The 21,008-nt window shown below is 44.2% G+C and overlaps 1 protein-coding gene across 1 annotated transcript in view; it reads left to right on the top strand.

The window, feature by feature from the left end:
* The window catches only part of BAIAP3 (BAI1 associated protein 3), a 417,423-nt gene that overhangs the window by 373,910 nt on the left and 22,505 nt on the right, over positions 1–21,008 (top strand). Inside the window, exons 27-32 of the mRNA XM_088452009.1 lie at positions 228–307; positions 5,283–5,391; positions 6,751–6,822; positions 10,126–10,209; positions 11,966–12,086; positions 15,657–15,780. Of these exons, the coding sequence (XP_088308135.1) occupies positions 228–307; positions 5,283–5,391; positions 6,751–6,822; positions 10,126–10,209; positions 11,966–12,086; positions 15,657–15,780 (590 nt within the window). The remainder of the gene's footprint in view (positions 1–227; positions 308–5,282; positions 5,392–6,750; positions 6,823–10,125; positions 10,210–11,965; positions 12,087–15,656; positions 15,781–21,008) is intronic.

Below are 21,008 nucleotides of genomic sequence, written 5' to 3'. Positions count from 1 at the left end.
TAATAAAACTGTAATTTTCCTGCAACTGGTTTAGGCTTGCTGAGCATCGTTGTGTATTTTTAGCATGCTGTCAGAGTGATTGCTATCATGTTTATGTAGAACTCACAAATATGAGGATAATTATAACGATAATCATAATTAATTTGGACTTTTCAGCTCATTCATTCAAACATCAGTAATTTATCTGTCATTTTAATCACTGACATATGGTCTATAATCTGTTTTAGGCTGTGTCTCCCCTAATGAAATATCTTGATGACAAATTAATTATACTAAGTGAAACCTTGGTGAAGGAAAACCTGTACAGGTAGGAAAAGATTGCCTTGTTCATCTCATATGAGTACATTAATAAACAGTTGAAGAAGAGGAAGATGGCACACGCTGCATTCATGGCCCATGCTCAGGATAAATGCTTAGACCAGAAACAAATATGCAGTAATTGCACTAGTTTTACATTATGGGGGGAAATATCAAACCTTAATTTTAAAGAATGTACTATGTATCTGCGGCTCTTCCGCTGTTGACAAATCAACGCTTTTTGACCGGGTGGTCTTTGTCAAGGTTTTACACCTTGACAGAGACCACCCAGTCAAAACGTGTCAGTTTGAGGGACTTCACCCATATGGACTTCCATTTATGATTACCTGTACTTCCCACAAAGATCTACATTTTGGAGAGGGAAGAAGAACCTCCGAAAAGTAATAAACCTTAAATAGGTTTAGGAATTCACCACTTCCCCACCCATACCAAGTACTATAAAGACGTGGATTCAAGCAAGAGCACCTTCAGCTAGCTCAATTTTTTATTTGTGTTCTATAAGTGGGGTGTTGGGTGACACCCAGGAGTTTTGTTGAAGAGGACTGCACCTGAGTGCACGGAGGTGGATTCCTTTCTTTGTGTATGAGATCTTTGGTATATAAGCCAAATTACTAGTGGAATGCCCTATTTTCATAGTCGCTGACTGGCTTTAATGAGAAATCCCTGAAATGCATTTACCAATGGATGCACATTTTGGGGTATATTTACTAAAGTGTGGGTTTTTAGAAGTGGAGTTGTTGCCCAAAGCGACCATTCAGGTTCTAGCTAATATCTCTTACAAGGTGCTAGATAAATGGGTTGGGTACGGGATGCTGTGCTCACTCAGGATGCCGGTGGTCAGTATCCCAATGCCGACAGGATTAGGATAACGACACCTGCCGGCAAGTACCCTAAGCCTAACCTCCCCGCAGCCTAAACCTAACCCGGCTTGCATACATTTCTGAACCAGGCCGAACATTACATGTCAAAAAAATTTCTGGAGTGCCATCGCCGTTACAACCAGTGACGTCACTAGGGGGCCACATCGGGTGACACCATCTCAGGAGGTGGCACCGAAATAGTAGAGCTGATATGACATTTTGGTGTCACCTCCTCTGATGGTATCCACATCATCCACTGTGCCAAGAGAGGATAGGGGCTGCAAACCCCCAGCATGATGAGAACAGGGGCTTGACTCACAGTCACTCCCCCACAATGTCACAAATCAGGGGGCTTGAATTCACAGACACGAGGTCACGTCCCCCTTCATACTACCGCACCAGGTGTCACCACACATAGTGACGCCACTGGTTACAACATTTATTAACATTTACAACAGTACTATACAGATATGCCCAGCATTATCCTTGCCGCTGGTGCATTGCGCGAGATGCACGTCCACAAGAGGATACGCGCACTGCGCATCCATAGGAATGCATGGTGCAATCATAGTGCGTGCCATAGCGTACCGTAGCGTATGCAAACACGGAGAATCACATAGCGTGATGCGTGCGGACATTTGTGGCGTCATCAGCCTCAATGTAACTGGGCGCATCTGTATGAGTACTAAAAATGTCCGTGGTTTCCCTGTCCTTCCTTTTTTGATGTTAGGTTGATAATTTTTTGTCTGGAGAGAAGGGGCCTGATTCAGACTTGGGAATAGTGAGAGATATCTCAACTGATCATCTTGGTGAAACCATGCTGCACTGCAGGTGGGGCAGATTGAAAATGTGCAGAGAGATTTAGATTTGGGAGGAGTGTTTCCAAACTGACATCTAAATTGTAGAGTAATAATAAAGCTGTGCAATATTTGGGTGCTACATGCAAATGCAGCCAGTATTTACCCCACATGTAAAAAAAATTATGTATTTACACCCCGTGCATTGCAATATGGTTTGTTCAGGTTCAAGTTCACAGTTGAGAGAGATATCTTACTCTATTCCCAAGTCTGAATCAGGCCCAAACTTTGTACTGTTAGTCAACTAGCAAGACCCCCTACAGCTAAATACTGCTCAAAGTATTGAGCATTGAGGACCTCATTCAGAGTCGGTCGAAGCGGCCGCACGGTCGTACGGAAAAAGGGGCCGGATATTCAAATGATTCCCTCGCAAGTTGCGTCCCTAAGTTCGGATCGGTAGCTGGCCGACCAAGGGGAGGAAGCGGTCGGAAGACAAAAAAATACGCCCCCTTCTCGTACGCATTGCACGTCATCTCCGGGCATATAAGGATTAATCGAGACCATCGGGAACCATCGGCACTGGTCGTAGAGCTTAAGGTTGACCATACCCTCTCTTAAGCTCTACGATCATGTCAGTGTAAAAACCTCCCATGTCACATGTGCCATGACGCTACTTTGTTAATTATGCACTCCCATAAACCGTATGCACTCCCATAAAACGCCGTTCGCATAATTAGGCACGCCTGCGTTCGGATCTCCACTCCCCCGTTTTCAAGCACCTTCCCCTGTTACCACCCACAAACGCCTCAATCTGTCACTCAAACTACCGACCTGGCTGTGTTCAAGGAGAGAGAAATTTCTGATCGTAGCGGCTAGTTTGCGCACGCGCATTGCGAACTTTACGCATGCGCAGTATAGCGAACATCGGTGGCGTACGACCATGCGTCCGCTTCGACCGACTCTGAATGAGGTCCTGAGTGTGAGCAGGACTAACTGTGACAGGGTCAATATATAGCGGCTTTAGTTGTTATACAAGCCACACATGGGTTCTTTGTAGAGGATCTAAGTGCATAAATAAAAGTCTCTTCTGGAGCTATGATATAGAGACACTTGGTTTCAAATATTCCTCTTCAGCCTCCTCGCCCCTAGTAAAATGGAGACTGTGGTCTGACTACTGTTCTGCACTCATTGCCTCACCGAGTTCCTCCTCCAGGATAAGATGTCTGTATCCCTTTGTTGTATAGGGCATTGTAATTGGTATATTTCTGCCTTCCCTTCGTTTCTTAAGTATAAATTGTATAAATGCCAGTGTCGGCTGTACTCTAAATTCTTCAATAAATACCTAACTCTTCTGTGAGGGAAGGAAGTGCAGCTGACTCTGTCAGTCTAAGTATCCTTGAGTGTCACCTATATTGTACTAGTGCCAAAGGTTGCATACCCCTGTTCTTGTGCATGCTATTAAATGTAAATGATAACATACTGTGGGGTCTATATATCAAGCACTGAAAAACGTGGAGAAGTGGACCAGTGGAGAAGTTGCTCATAGCAACCAATCAGCTCCTACCTATTATTTTATAGACTGTACTTGATAAATGCTACTTCAAAGCTGATTGGTTGCTATTGGCAACTTCTCCACACTTTTCACTGCTTGATAAATAGACCCCTGTACGTCATATTTATTTTGAGCAGTATTTAGCTGCAGGGGTCTTGCTAGTCTCTGGCTCCCAGGTAACTGATTCTTGAGTTTCAAACACACAGTGGCCCTGATTCAGAGCCGGACGCTCTGACAGAGCGCTCGCTCTGAATCAGGGCCGGTCTTTTTTTTTTAAGAACGGTCTCCTGGCCGCTCGCATAGCTGTGGGTGACCAGCCACAGCTATAGCGAGCGCCCATGATGATGGTCGCGATGGTCAAGACCATCGCGACCATCGGGCTTGCGATGAGACCCTTGTGGTAGGGTCTCATTGCCGCAAGCCCCAGAGAGATTTCGGCTCTAACAGAGCCGGAATCTCTCAACTGACATCACTGGTGATGTCAGTGGGGCCGGCCCCAAACGTTAGGCGTTCCCATGGGAACGCCTCCGTCTGGGCAGCCACCCCCTGACCCGCCCACCAAAGGGGGCGTGCTGTCACTCAACATTGACAGCACGCCCCTTTTGGTGCGAGACCCGAATAGTGACGGATTGCCCGTCGCTATCCGGGTCTCACGCATGCGCACGACGGAGCCGGCTCCGTTGTGCGCATGCGCTCTGGGCCATCATCAACCCTGTTGCGAGCGCTCAGTGCTTGCGACCGGGTCTGAATCAGGCCCAGTGTTATTTTTTTTTTTACATAGATGTTTTTGAATTATGGGCCTGATTCAGACCCGCTCGCGAGCGCTGAGCGCTCGCAAGCGAGTCGATGGTGCCCTAGTGCGCATGCGCAAGACCCAGATAGCGACAGCCAAGCTGTCGCTCCGAGTCTCGCACCAAAGGGGGCGTGCTGTCGATGTTCAGTGACAGCACGCCCCCTTTGGTGGGCGTGCCGGGGCGTGGCTGCCAGACGGAGGCGTTCTCATGGGAACGCCTACTGTCTGGGTCCGGCCCCACTGACATCACTAGTGATGTCAGTGGGAGTGATTTTGGCTCTGATAGAGCCAAAATCACTCCAGGGCTTGCGGTCACCGAGACCCTACCGCAGGGTCTCGTCGCAAGCCCGATGGTCGCGATGGTCTTGACCATCGCGACCATCATCATGGACGCTCGCATAAGCTGTGGGTGGTAACCCACAGCTATGCGAGCGTCCAGGAGGACACTCCAAAAAACAAACAAAAAAAAAACGCCCTGATTCAGAGCGGGCGCTCGTTCAGAGTGTCCGGCTCTGAATCAGGCCCTATGTTTTTATTTAACAGTTCATAGTGTATTTTGTTTAGTGACACTTGTTTATGTGGCTTCTATTAGTGTCACTTGGTTTTGGAAAACCTATCAGGGTCTCTGCTAATTTATTTACTGTGAACATCTACTTATATAGTGTCAGCATACTCTGCAGGGCTTTACAATGCTCAGCTTAGCTCTTGTCAGATACAGCAACTTTGATGATTGGGATATTGACCCTGATGGCAAAGCTTATTCATAAAGTGCCAATCTCAAGTCATACCATGAAATAACATGCTTTCATTCTGATACAGTTGTTCAATGCTTAACTCAGATGGCTGTTTTTGATGGTTTGTTTAACAATAGTAAAGATTGCGTTAAATTAAAATAACACTGTGCATGTCACACTGCAATGACCTATAATTGCTTATACACATCGTTATTGTTCCTTTCATAGGGTCCTGGAGGCGCTCTGGTGGCTCCTGTTGAAATTCATTATTGATGCTGTGGACTCCAACAGAGGAGTGTCTGTAGAGTTCTATGGGCGATTTTATTATACACTTGAGGTAAATAAGTCCACAATACATGATACTAAATCAAAACAATAGACAGATCTATATCCAGTTTGGTCCCACATATACATTTAAATACTATGTGGCATAATTTCCATCCCTAAAAAGGAGTGGAAGAAGGGGCCAGACTATACATGTTGTGTGCTGGGTGCTGTCAGCATGCACACTGGGTTTGTGGGAGAAAGGGAATAAATGAGAGAGGGGTGCCCAAGCCACAGGCCCCCTGTGTCCCTCTTAATCCAGCTCTACTGACACCATTGATCCAAACTGCAAACTAAAGATTCACAGGCAAAGTGAATCAGTAGCAGTTTACAGGTGTGATCATCGGTGCTGGCGCCAGGGACCTGGGCCCCTTACAAGTGTACCTTCCTGATGGCGTCCCTTCCAAGGTGTAACAGGTAGTTACGCTGCTGGGCCAATACAACAAACAACTGTGCATTCCCAGTGTGCACATAAATGCAAGAGTCTATGAACTATGGGCCTGATTCAGAGCCGTTCGCTATTTGCGGTCGTTCGTTCAAAAACAAGGGGTGGCTATTCAAATGTTCAGTTCGCAAATTGCAGTCTGTTCACACCTCTAAGTCTGAATGAGCGAGCAAAACATACGCTCGTTTATTTGTTAAAAACGCCCCCTGGCCGCACGCACCATACGTCATGTCCGCTATTTATTAGATTAATCGAGTACATCGACCAGCGTATGAACTGCTCGCTATTCTTGTGGTTGGTTTTTGCTACCACAATCTTGCGAGCAGTTCTGGCTATAAAATAACCCAGTGACGTGGTCAATGACGCTGCTGTATTAATTATGCACACCCATAAAACGCCCGTTTTGACCTTTAAGCACGCCTGCGTTCGGATCTCCACTCCCCATTTTCAAGCACCTTCCCCTGTTACCACCCACATACGCCTCATTCTGTCACTCAAAATAGCAGGCATTCGCTATATTGCGAGCACATGAATTTCGGCCGCACTGACTGGTTCGCGCATGCGTATAACGACCCGTACGCATGCGCAGATGTGCGAACATCGCTCGGAACGAGCGTACTGCCGCTAGCGAGTGGCTCTGAATGAGGGCCTATATTCCCTATTTACAATAGGTACAATTCTGCCCAAATACTGTACTGCTCAACGTATATATCGCTCAAAGCCAATTTGTGAAACAGTAGATTGTTTCATATGTATTATAAATCTTCGGATAAACTGGTCATACTGCTTCTAAGTCATCTATTCCATGAAGTGATACTGCACTGACCCATTAGGCAGCGAGCGGGTTAAGGCACCTGTCTGGAAATAGTTGGGAAACTGACAGAACTGTACAGCCCATCTTACTAATGAGTGTTTTGTTTCTGACAGGCTCTGGTAGACTTTTTCCATGCAGAAGGACAAGGGTTACCGCTGGACACCTTGCGGAACGGAGATTACCGGGTGATTGACTTTAATTACTGTCTTTATAACTCAGAAGTCAGAGCTTTAGAGGAATGGACAGTGCTTGGCAAAAAATCAAGTTTACTTAAATCTCACTTCCTGCAGAGAAAAGCCATGATAGTTACTGACTAACCTGTGTTCAAACTGAAACATCTTTAAATCCTGATCTCTTGCAATTCCTTTTAGATGAAACTTGAATATTTCTAACAGTCACTCAACCTTTTGTTTCATGTAAAGAAGCTCCATTGTTGCTGACCATCAATTGATGCAAATAGATTAGACATGTGCGCTGATCCACGTGTTTTGGTTTTGGATCTGGATTTTTTTTTTAAAAAGATGATAAAAAGTTTTGGTTTTTTTTAAAAAACAGCTAAAATGATGTAAAATTTTGCAAACCAAAAAATGAGGTTCCAATTTAAAATCCGAATTCCGTACCACTGGAAGATCAGAACTGTGAATCAGATTTATCCGGATCTCCTCAGGAGCTTAGAACTGCGACTCGGATCTGTCCAGATTCACGAAATTCGGGTGGATTTCGATTTCTGGAGAACCAAACTGCACATCTCTAAAATAGATAAAATACAGAACAAGCTTCTTTCTTACATATAGTGCCTCTAAGACCCAAATGTAAGAGGCTCCGATTTGCTGGTCGTGGCGTGATTCCGGCAAAATAACTGCTAGATTTAAAGCGGCAATTGGTTTCATGGCAAAAACAAACTGATGGATTCTAGTGATATAAACAAAGGGCCGGATTCAGCAGCGTACGCAATAGTGATTACGGACGCAGACAAGTGATTGTTTGCCATTGCGCTTGCGTACAAGCCGCACTGTGTGGGCGTCTTTATGCCGGCTATACTTTGGCAAGCATTAGCATATTTTCGCAGTAGCGTTGCATACGATATCATAGCTGCGATCGCAATTGCGTTCGCTGCAGAGTGAGGACCAAAGAGCTATGGCCGACAAAACGGAGCCTATTACATTTGGGCCTAACTGGGTGCTTGCCTTTGATGACTGTTCAAAACATGATAGAACACATTTTCCAATCAAATAACATCACACAACAGTGAGAGGAGCCTGCTCCTGAGTGCATAGAGACTGACAGACCAGGCAAGCTGAGTGGCTATTTGTTCATTTTGGTAAACAACTCTCGGAAGGTGTATGGACGTTTATAGTTTTTGTTATTATTTAAATTGTTTTCGATGTTGTTAGAGATTTGTGATTACTTATGCTGGCCATACACGCTACAATTATCGGGACGATCCGCCCGATATCGACGGATCGCCACGATATTTGTATCGTGTGGGGGGGCGACCGAGGGTTAAATATTGCTCGGTCGGGCATGCAGGATTGTCCAGCACGCCCGTCCGATGCGATATTTAGCGGGTAAACTGTCGGCCGCATCGGGCAGTGTATGCCCAGCGCAGCCGACAGACAGACATTTCCTGTGTTCCTTCCTAAGGAAGGAACAGGGAAATGTCTCCGCCCCCGGGGGCGGAGCGCGGATGTCGGGCTATACACTGTGAGATTTCTCTCACAGTGTATGCCGGCGACTTCTGCGGCTGGCAGCCGGCCAGATAAAATGTCTGTCGGTCTGACAGACATTTTATCTGGTAGTGTATGCCCAGCATAATATGTGGCCAAATATAGTAAATATTATTAAGTGATCTTTTATTGATAGGCTCAAATGGAGATTAAGGACCGTATTCAATTAGCCGCGAAAAGTGCTGTTTACAGAAAAGTTCTCAGATTTGCATTTTTCGCCTGTTTTCCATATTCAATTCCCCGGAGTTTCGCCTATGCAAAAACTCCATAGGCAAAAACAGGGGAAAAAGTTTCTCCTGCAAAAGGAAGGAGAAAAGAAGTGTAAAATCTATATTGGAGTACAAACGAGGGGACCATTTGGACCCCCCCCAATGACTAATTAGGCAAAAATAAGTGGGGAGCCTGTTACTTTGGGGGCCTTTATGGTTGGGACAGGTGTTTTTGGGATTGCAGGAGGCTGCAGTCGGTGTATTTTTGAGATTATTTAAATCTTCATTTTAGAGACATTAAAATATACTAGTACCCATTTTCAGTTACCCCAAATTTAACTACAGTACTTATTTTTCCCCAAAAAACATTACTTTATACCATTTTTCCACACATATGTAAATATGCATATAACAGCCCATTGCAACAAAATAAGATCACTAAATACTTTTATTAGGGCTACTACTACTATTCTCTATTTATTTCCAGGGTCACTGAAGCTTTTTATAGGGTACAGACTGATTTCCCCCCCAAAAAAACAAATGTCCTTTTCGCTTTGTAAAACATTAGCATATCTGCGTTTTCACGTATTTTACAATTGAATAGAGCGAAAAGCAGGGACGCGCATGGAGAAAACATTGCGGCAAAACAGGCGAATTAGTCAAATTCAATCCGCTTTTCAACAGACTACACTTTTCGCGGCTAGTCGAATTCGACCCTAAGACTGATAAGCAGAGACAAGGGGCCTAATGCAGAAGCGCACCCTGATCCCGTCACCACTGTGTACCTATATGCAGCAGTACTGTGAAAATATACAAATGCTGCAGCCGACCGGACTTGTGCAGAAATGCCGCCGGCGGCAATTCTGATCAGCCACTTGCATACAAAGACACTATTGGTTGCACCATTGAACATCTGAGCAACCTGATGAGTGCTCCGAATGTCCGTCGGAAGTAACCTGCCAGAGCCAATGCAACTGGGCACACAGCACAGTCCCTGGCAAAGACACACCCATGAAATGATCAGGACATGCCTGCGTTCATGTAGCAATCCCCCTTTTACCTCCCATAAATGTTCACGGTCAGTCACTCTGCGTCTACATTCTTACTGCAAACGCTATCAGTAATCAATCCCGCCACATGCGCAATGCGGCCATGGCCGGTGCAAAGTTTCTTGGCACCTTTAAACATAGCTTCAGCCTAGCACCCGCCCCTCATCTCTTCCCTCCTCCCTCATCCACACTCCCAGTTCCACCTCTATGGCGGTAAGGGTCCAGAGACATCTTTAGTTTTTGTGCTGGCGACCTCAGTCACCTCAACTGCGCCCCTCAGGAACAAGCGCCCTTAGGCAGCTGCCTAAATCTGCCTAATGGTAGCATCGGCCCTGCGAGCGACTTATACACATGCGCAGGACAAAAACAATCGCTCAGTCCCACAAACACCAGCATTGCGGCCACCACTGAACCAGGCCCCAGGTGTGGCGCTATGTATGCAGATTTATAGTAACACACTAGTAAATGATTGAGCTTTCTTATTACTTCAATTTATGTTTCAGTTTTTGGAAGAAGAATTACGTTTAAATAAATGTTCTACAAGTGAACTTATTGAAAAATACTACATGGATAACATCAAAGAGCAGGTAACTAAGTTATAACAAATACTCTTACATTTACCATATACTGTATATCAATCAGTTTTATAAGCCACTAATGTTACTATACAGATTGATCCAAGATGAACTGGCACAGATGTACCCATAAAAGTCACCATACAGTGAGAGCACTAGACTGGCACAGATGTACCCATAAAACTCACCATACAGTGAGAGCATAGACTGGCATAGATGTACCCATAAAAGTCACCATACAGTGAGAGCACTAGAGTGGCATAGATGTACCCATAAAAGTCACCATACAGTGAGAGCACTAGAGTGGCATAGATGTACCCATAAAAGTCACCATATGGTGAGAGCACTAGAGTGGCATAGATGTACCCATAAAAGTCACCATACAGTGAGAGCACTAGAGTGGCATAGATGTACCCATAAAAGTCATCATACAGTGAGAACACTAGAGTGGCATAGATGTACCCATAACAGTCATCATACAGTGAGAGCACTAGAGTGGCATAGATGTACCCATAAAAGTCATACAGTGAGAGCACTAGAGTGCCATAGATGTACCCATAAAAGTCATCATACAGTGAGAGCACTAGAGTGGCATAGATGTACCCATAAAAGTCATCATACAGTGAGAGCACTAGAGTGGCATAGATGTACCCATAAAAGTCATCATACAGTGAGAGCACTAGAGTGGCATAGATGTACCCATAAAAGTCATCATACAGTGAGAGCACTAGAGTGGCATAGATGTACCCATAAAAGTCACCATACAGTGAGAGCAGTAAAATGCAAGTCGGCATAATTTATAAATATATAAACTAATGTTTTAACTAGTTATCAGAACTGAAGAAGAAGAAGATGGGAGTACAGGGCAGGGGGTGAGTCTATAGAAGGGCTCTGACGTCAGTCACCATAATATGGAAAACAGTGAAAGATTAGCATTAACGTGGTCTTTAGAATGGATTGTATGACGAACAGCAGCCAAATAGTAAGAAGTTACAGTAATGAGAGCAGGATAATGTACTGAGTGAGCTGAGTATTCTAGCCAAGGAGGCGACAGGAGAGTACAAGAGACTGGATGTGTGGAGTAAAGGTGAGGATGGAGTCATGAATGACCTCAAGGCTGCAGGCATGCAAGACAGCAGTCAACGTGATGAAGACTAGATGGAGGATGTTGACACTGAGAGCTGGGACATATTAACGCCTGTGGGAACTCCCTCCTATGAGCAGCACCCCCACCTCCCATCCCCTTGGCTCCCCATGTGCACCACACACCCTGCACCCATTATATATATGCCTATGACTGGCAGCCAGGAAAATTAGGAGATCAGTTTTGGTCATGTTGAGCTTAGGATAGTGATGTTGCATTTAGGTGGAGATGCCGGTGAGGAGTTAATAATAATAGATAACAGAGGAGAGAGGTGAGGGAAAGAGCAGTAGATTTTGGTGTCACCTGCATAGAGGGCGTTCTGGTTTGAAGATAAAATGACACAGAATAATAACTTCTAGGGGTCAATCCAATTAGCTGCCAATTACACGCACTCGTCAGCAAGTGCAGCTGTATGCTAGCAACAACATTTGTCATTATCAATATTTTTAGATTTGTATCCAAGCCAGCAAAGCCATGTGACTGTATACTAGCTCTGAGAAGTTAGTCTGATTGGTTACATTTGGGCTTTATGAACATTTGTTTGGTGAAAACCTTAAAACATGTGTCTTGTAAGGAGATAAGTGTTCCCAGTGTGACGCTGCTGCATTGTTCTGTGTTTTCCAGAGATCAGCTGAGCATAGTAAATACGGACGAATTAGTGTAAAATGCTATTATGAGACCTCAGAGCAGAAACTCTACGTGGAAGTGCTGCACGCTGCAGATCTTATCGCACTCGACGCAAATGGTGAGAAACATTAAACATGAACTCATTACCGGATGCATTGGTCGTTATACCTAATCTTACCACTTGGAAATGATAACTTTGTCCTGCACAGTAATGTGCAGAAAACAGGATTCACATTTAATTAGCTGAATTTTAAAGACTTAGGAGAATCTGAACCTTTGTAAGCAGCCAGATACTGAATTAATGGATGGATTTAGTGCATTGCTAATTCTGACAACAATGAGGGCGCATCCACATTTCCGTCTGCCTGCGGATGCTTGCTTACTACATTATGGCAATGCGAGACTCCACCTTGTATAGCAGAAATCCGTACACCTGTATGTGGATGCCTGTCCCGCCCACTGTTCTTGCATGCGCTGCCGCAGACATCATCATTAGTATCGGCCCACCAGCCTCATGCGATCACATGGCCACCGTCCAATTACTGCCCAGAAATGCCCATTTCATGGATTGTGTGGTCCCGGCCTGACCAATACATACACTTTAGCAATCTCTGTGTGTGCGGACACCTGTTCCTGTACCTGAGCCGACTTCTTTTGCACATGCGCAACCATGTGTAATCTGTGTTATCCACGCAATAATGCAGATGGATGCAGAAGAGGCTGCGTCTATTGTCAGTAGCCTAGCAGCAACCTTATGCAAATACCGCTACACAGCCCTTCCCTGGTGTACATCCATGTGTATGACTGTGCAAGGACTGAGAAGCCCACTGTGAGCGTCCTTATACACTGTAATAGAGATTAGTGCGTCTTTAGATACATCATCAAACCTTGTGAGCGGTTGAATGTCTGTATATGCAACCACTGCCACACCAACGACACTACTATAATACGCCCCTTATACGGACCATCTCTGTGCGTGCGCTAAGACACCTTCCTGTCACCGCCCAGTTCATTACTTCTACATGTCTACATCTGAAACTGCAACTGTGACTCTGTATGGACAAAATGGTGAGGCATGAGCAGTGTAACTTAGATGCATACGTAGTAGCAGAAAAATCACTGCAATGCATCAAACATCGGCTGTGCTTCCACTTCTGAATCAGCTCCACAGTGTATGACCTTTACAAAATAAATAGCTGAAAAAAAAATGGAGCTAATCGCCAGTTTGTAAAACCACAATTAGTAAATACACCCCTAGGAGATGCCTATCTTCATGTTTCAATGTCTTCTTATATTACTAGCATCAGTCAATATACTCTTTGCAGAATCGTTATATTTAAACTATACATGTTTCCCCAAATTTTTTCCAAAGTTTACACTACTGTACTCTGCATGGTTAACTTTGCTGCCTTACAGCACACGGGATCATAGTTGCAAATCCAGTCAGCACCCTATCTGTGTGTAATTTGTATGTTCTCCCCATGTTTGCATGGGTTTCCTCTGGGTGCTCTGGTTTTGTTCCACAATCCAAAACATACAGGTAAGTTAATTGATTTCTCACAAAAATTAACCTTTATGTGTGTGTCCATGTGGTAGGATATATAGATTGCACGTTCCACTGGACTGACACAGAGACTGATGTGAATGGCAAAATATTATCTGTAATAACTCTCTGCTGACAGTTTGATTTAGCTAATTAGATCTAGGACCACCCAGACTACCCAGACCTGTTCACGTCACATGCAATACTTTCTCTATACTCTAATTGACCAGTCTTTGCATATATGTATGTATCTATACACTTTTTACACTATCCGAATTCAGCACTCAAGTACCCTGTCAATTATCTCAGGGAGAACTTGGTTCCAGGTTTGATAATGATGGGACAGAATTAGGTTAAGAGATTTTATATGCTTTTTCCAATCTACATGATTAATTACATCAGTTTCAATTATGAGCATACGGCTGCTATGCATTTCATGTGTTTACATTAAATCCCAAGTGGAATAAAGATATTATGGAATATGAGCACAATGATTCAGTTATAAAATACAGTTGCTCTGACCTTTGAAGTGCTTGAATTGGTCTCTAAGATATTTAATGAGATCATCTAAGTACTCTATATCCTATAAAGGTGGTGTATCTACTCTGGTTCCCTGACAAATTAATTTCATTTTATGATCATACAAGGGAACTGTGTTAAAAATACTTTCGCCATATTTATGTAATATTGTATCAATTGATTTGTATTTTTATGATTATTTTTTTTTTTTTGTGATCCCGGGTAATAAAAAGTGTATCTATCGTACACTCTTTTTACTGGATAATTATTAAAGGTTAAGTACTATCATATATTATTTTCCTTTTTGACTTTTTCTCTATTTACCAAAGAGTGCACCAGTAAGACTATGGGCCTGATTCAGACCCACTCGCGAGCGGCTGTCCACTCGCAAGTGGGTTGATGGTGTGCACTGAGCATGCGCACGACGGAGGGAGCGCCATCGTGCGCATGCGCCAGACGCGACGAGCGAAGGACTTTCCTTCGCTCGTTGTGTCGATGTTGATTGACAGCACGCCCCCTTTGGTGGGCGTGCCGGGGGCGTGCCTCCCAGACGGGGGCGTTCCCAAGGGAACGCCTACCGTCAGAAGCCGGCCCACTGACATCACTAGTGATGTCAGTGGGAGTGATTTTGGCTCTGATAGAGCCAAAATCACTCCGGGCCTTGCAGTTGAGAAACTCAACCGCAGGCTCCGGCTCGCAGTGGCGATGGTCGCGATGGTCAAGACCATCGCGGCCATCACCCTGCACGCTCGTATAGGCTGTGGGTGGTGACCCACAGCTATACGAGCGTCCAGGAGGACGCTCCATTTTTATGGAGGACGGCCCTCATTCAGAGCGTGCGCTCTGCTCAGAGCGTCCGGCTCTGAATGAGGGCCTATATTTGTTCTTCTGCTTCTTCGCAAAAACAGCTGATATTGTGATTATGCAAATGTTATCTGGTGCACCACCAACCAAATAATTCTTACATTAATTTTTCTAGCTAAGACCGGTATCTTGGTTCTCAGAATTTACTTATTGACATTGTGTATAAATGGTTCTGATTGACTAGTGCGGACTCTACAAATAACTTTTTTACAGAATACTCTTGTGGTCTGATTACCTTATATTGGGATTGCTTCCCCTAGCTCCAGGCACAGACAATCAGCTGTGCAGTCTACATCTGCTGTCAGGAAATTGCACCTTCTTGCTGAATTTACAAGAATGGAATGCACATTTACATTGGGCCTTTTGGTCCCAGGCTTTGCAGAGAGACATGCAATCTAATGACCTACAACATGGGCTAACCAAGGTTTTCCTGTATCTGCTCCCTCTGACTGTTAATGAACAAAACTAGCTCCCAGAGTCATAGGAATTAACAATCTAATAATTTGGCAGAGTTTGCTAATATCAACAGAACATAACCAGACATTTCTATTACCTGCCCTTTGTGTGAGGCAGATTTACAACAGTACAGCAACAAGAAAACATAATTCACCATATTTATATCTATATCCTCTACAATTTGTTATAAAGGCTGTATAAGTCATGTATAGAATAGTAGCAGGAAGCTAAACATACCTCTCTTCCACCATATATTACTATAGTACTGTACATTTATGCAAACATAAATCTCACATTTTTTTCTAGGTCTAAGTGATCCTTTTGTCATCATTGAGCTGTGTCCCCATCATATTTTCCCGATGGTAAGGGGTCAGAGGACACAAGTTAAAGCCAAAACCTTGCACCCAGTGTACGATGAGCTGTTTTATTTGTGAGTATATGGGCAACAATATTAGTTTCTATGGCACATTTTAATGTTTGGTATATACAATTATTTTTTTTTTCTTTAATTACACACAGATACTTCTATATTTATTAGGAATTTGCCTGTCAGACATTAATCTCTATGTACTTATTTAGATATAATGTATTTGTATTATTTTATTAATATTAGGGGTGTGCACCGGCCACTTTTCGTGTTTTGGATCTGGATCTTTCTTCGTGTTTTGGATCTGGATTGGTTTTGCCAAAACCACCCTTTTGGGTTGTGGTTGTGTATCTGTATGTTTTGGAAAAAAGCATAAAAACAGCTAAAATCACAGAATTTGTTTTTTATTTGTTCCTACGCTATTATTAACCTCAATAACATTCATTTCTACTCATTTCCAGTCTATTATGAACACCTCACAGTATTGTTTTTAGGCCAAAATGTTCGACCGACACAAGCGGTTGCTAAGCGACACAAGTGGGCGGCACACAGGGCACGGGGCAGTGTACCCCAACACCATACAGGGCAGCCCCTGTAAAAATTATTTGGATGAATTAAATAACCCCTGTAAAAATTATTTGGATTAATTAAATCATCCCTTTTTATATGGAGTGAATATACACAGGGCACAGGGCAACATACCCCTATACCACACAGGGCAGCCCCTGTAAAAATGATTTGGATGAAGGGCAGCGTACTCCACACAAGACAGCCCCTGTAAAAATTATTTGGATGAAGGGCAGCTTACACCACACAGGACAGCCCCTGTAAAAATTATTTGGATGAAGGGCAGCGTACACCACACAGGACAGTCCCTGTACAAATTATTTGGATGAAGGGCAGCGTACACCACACAGGACAGCCCCTGTACAAATTATTTGGATGAAGGGCAGCGTACACCACACAGAACAGCCCCTGTCAAAATTATCTGGATAAAGGGCAGCATACCCCTACACCACACAGAACAGCCCGTCAAAATTATTTGGATGAAGGGCAGCGTACACACAGGACAGCCCCTGTAAAAATTATTTGGATGAAGGGCAGCGTACACCACACAGGACAGTCCCTGTAAAAATTATTTGGATAAAGGGCAGCGTACAGACAGGACAGCCCCTGTAAAAATGATTTGGCTGAAGGGCAGCTTACACCACACAGGACAGCCCCTGTAAAAATTATTTGGATGAAGGGCAGCTTACACCACACAGGACAGCCCCTGTAAAAATTATTTGGATGAAGGGCAGTGTACTCCTACACCGCACAGGGCAGCCTCTGTAAATATTATTTTTATTTTTGAGCAGCAGCCACTTCACAGACAGGAGCACAGCACCCCTGCACACCTACGCCGTTGACAGGTGTGGCTAAAGCACACAGAAAAAAATAATTATTTTTTTTCACACTGGGGTTGGGTGAAGAGAGCACCCATGAAGGACAGAGCACCCCCTGGACAACACAGCACTACAGCCAGCCCCTACGGACAGGACAACAGCCAGCCCCTATATGGACTACAGTAGCCAGCCAGCCCCTATGTATATGGACAACAGTAGCCAGCCAGCCCCTATGGTCAGCAGCAGCAACAGCTCCCAGCTCCCTCCTTCTTCACAGTAGCCAGCCAGCCCAGTATGTAATGTATATAATATAACTACTTTATTATAAGTTTGTTTAACACAGTGAGTGACACAACAGTAGCCAACAGCTCCCTCCCTCTGCACGCTCCACAGCCGGAAAATAAAAATGACGGTGATCACGGGACCTTTATAGAATCCAAAACCCGTGAGAATCCGACAGCGGGATGATGATACTTTGCCTCGTTCCGGGAACAGAGTCTGGTGGGAAAACCCGAGCCGGACTCGGTTCCCGATTCGAGGGGGTTTGGATATCGAAAATCCAAACCCGCTCATCCCTAATTAATATACATATATTTTTATTATTACTGCCATGTGTCCTATACCCATCAGTTATCTATCCATGTAGAAATGTGTGTATACTGTATGTACATCATATACCTGTTAGGGGAAGAAATCATTAGCACAACATGTAGATTTTAGGAAAGAAAAGATGGTAGATACCAATACTGTACATGAAACTGACAAATTGCAAACAAATCAAATAAAAATACATTTACAATGTAATCGTTTCACAGTATTTAGTCAACTTGGGCTTCACTCAGCCTCTGACATATGTGGTATTAATATATAAGCTCCCTTATCTTGCTTCACTCTGAAATGAGGAAAGGGAGGGGTAGGGAACACAAGTATAAATCCTTTATAGATCTGAGTGACTGGTTTGCAGTCTCCAAGGTAATGGAAATGCGTTGTACATATTGCTGTATTGAAGCATGGGGCTACGGTCAGTGATGTCACTACCACTTTGAAGAGACGTAACTGACAAGCTAGGCTTTGCTGTTTGAGGTTACTGGTCTGTATTAGCAATCCCTTAGTGGCTGGACACAAGTTGCGGAATATGTTACATTCTATTTGTGGTGATTGGGAAAAAATATTTTCTGCCACTTTACTTTTTAGCAAAGCTGTAGAGGAATGAGGGGCAAAGGCTGAACATTGCATTTTAATATCTATAGACCTGACTCCACGTTGGGCGCCAAGTGCCGACATATTGTATGTGAACATCATTGGCTGCCAGAATCTTATGCTAATGCGACCGTCTATGTAATTATCCGTGCGGATTTACATGCATGCATTGCTCCACCCATTATCTTGGATTTCAGATGACATGTAGTGATAGAAAGTAATGAGGATGGTAATGGTAAGAGCTGTAACATGTAGGTAAATGTGTCCCAAATATTGGGGCTCATGTAGAGATACTGTAGATGCAAATGCTATTTTAGTTTTTAGCTTTGCACATGCAACAAAAATATATACGTAACCCTAGTTATGCTGGCTGAGATGCATTTTGTTCTTATGTACCCATGCGCTAAGGGGGGAGAGAACGGGGTGTGGAGAGGGCATATAAGCACGCACAAAGTACAGTAAGTGTACGTTTATAAAAAGTGCATCCCATGCTGACCAAAAGAAAGATGCAGGCAAATGCATAAATCACACTGCTCAATATTAAATGAGCTAAAGCAGAAAATAGAGGCTTACGTAATTCATGAGATAAGATACAATTTCTAGGACAGCAGTGCGGGCCCCTCATAAATCTAAAGCCTTAAATATAAAAGCAGTAAGGAGCTCCTGTGGTAAAATGCTCTAGTTAATAAATTATAAATGAAGAGTTCAAACTCCACATCACTGTAATAGAGCTCTGATTCCCAATTGTCTGTCACATGGCTCTAAATCAGGGGCGTTTCTAGTGAGGAGGGGGCCCGTGTGCAGTCTCCGTCATGGGCCCCCTCCTCTCCGTTCGGCAGCCGGCAGCGCTCTGAGGGCCCCATTTACTAACGAGTTTTATCACCAAAACGAGTGATAAATTTCACTGTGTAAATGGTGCTCCAGCCAATCAGCTCCCAACTGTTATTTTTCTAACAGTTGACAGTTGGGAGCTGATTGGCTGGAGCACCATTATCATACACAGTGGAATTTATCACTCGTTTTGGTGATAAAACTCATTAGTAAATGAGGCCCTGAGTCTGAGCTGTGCGCGGCCAGCGCCGGAGTTATAGACTCTGGGCACTAGAGTGTGCCCAGAGTCTATAGTGCATGCACAGGTCACCGGGAAAATGGCCACGGCGGCCATTCTCCCTCTACTGCGCATGCGCAAGCGACGAGAAAATGGCATCTGTGGCCATTTTTACAGCTCCGGACCCCCGCGCCGACATGGGACTCTGGAGAAGTATATTATGGGTGCAGGGTGTGCACTGCGGGGCCCCCCTGGACCCAGGGGCCCGTGTGCCCTGCACACCCTGCACCCATTATAGATATAAAGTATCAATATCATGTTCTCGGTTTGTTGAGTGGTATTCTTAGAGCTCTGGGGAACAGTTGAGAGGGGTGGACACCCGTATGTTGATAATGCCTAAATACAGCTTGTTATGAATCAGTATAGAACACAGGTTCTCAAACTCGGTCCTCAGGACCCCAAACAGTTCACGTTTTCCAGGTCACCCAGCAGGTGCACAGGTGTAGTCATTACTCACTGACACATTTTAAAATATCCACAGGTGGAGGTAATTATTTAACAGTGCATGTTTTCCAGGTCTCCTCACAGAATCACAAGTGAAATAATTACCTCCACCTGTGGATATTTTAAAATGTGTCAGTGAGTAATGACTACACCTGTGCACCTGCTGGGTGACCTGGAAAACGTGAACTGTGTGGGGTCCTGAGGACCGAGTTTGAGAACCACTGGTATAGAAGATGGACTTACCTCATAGAGTATATGGTTCCATTGAAGCCGGCTGTCTGCATGCTGTAAGTCAACGGTGGCCAGACTTTTGGACTTGGTGATCTACTTATAGCTAAAAATCTTCTGTGATGTACAGAGTACCTACATTTGCTTGCGCTGTAGGTGCTCGCCTGAAAAAGGGGGCATGACCTCGCAGCAAGGGGTGTGAGGACTGTCCTGTCGAATTCACTCATTGGCCCCCACAGTAAAAAAAATTACACATATTGGCCCCCCAGGACAAAAAAAATGCACACACATTGGCGCTCACAGCAAAAAAAACCAAAACACAATGTCTCCCCTCAAGAAAAAACAAAAACAAAAGATTGTCCCTCTCATAAAAAAAATAAAGCATACATTAAATTGCCTCAGCCCCCCACAGAATACTGACCTGCCCTCAGCCATGGGTAACACCAGCAGCCACAATGTAGGCCCCTTAGTCTTGATTGGTCCAGTATGCAGCACTGTGCCCCTTTTTGGGTTTGGCGCCTCCGAGACAGTCTCAGCCAGTGAGAATCAGCCTGATTCTTTTTGGCTATTGCTTTCACAGTGACAGTCAACAGAGATAGTTGTGGCTTCAGTTCGGTGCATCTGAGCTAACCAATAAGAATCACCATGATGTACACCTGACCATAAGTAAACATGGCAGCCGCAGCTTCAACACACCACCTGTGATTTCGGCACAGCAGCCAATAAGAATCACAATGATGGGGTAAATTGTAAGCATAATAAATTATTTAAAAAAAATTTAAATAAAGATTTAACTTCCCTACATGTGGAGTCATTTGAACTAGCTTGGAAGCAGGACCTTGGTGTTACCTTGGACTAGGAAGCATGGTCGCTTATCTGCTGCTGCATTGCAAAACCCTCAGTTAATACTTCTAAAATATACGTCG

Source organism: Taudactylus pleione, unplaced genomic scaffold (genome assembly GCF_031769625.1).
Source record: "Taudactylus pleione unplaced genomic scaffold, aTauple2 ptg000032l, whole genome shotgun sequence".
Taxonomy (NCBI): domain Eukaryota; kingdom Metazoa; phylum Chordata; class Amphibia; order Anura; family Myobatrachidae; genus Taudactylus; species Taudactylus pleione.
This window is presented reverse-complemented; position numbering and strand designations above follow the sequence as displayed.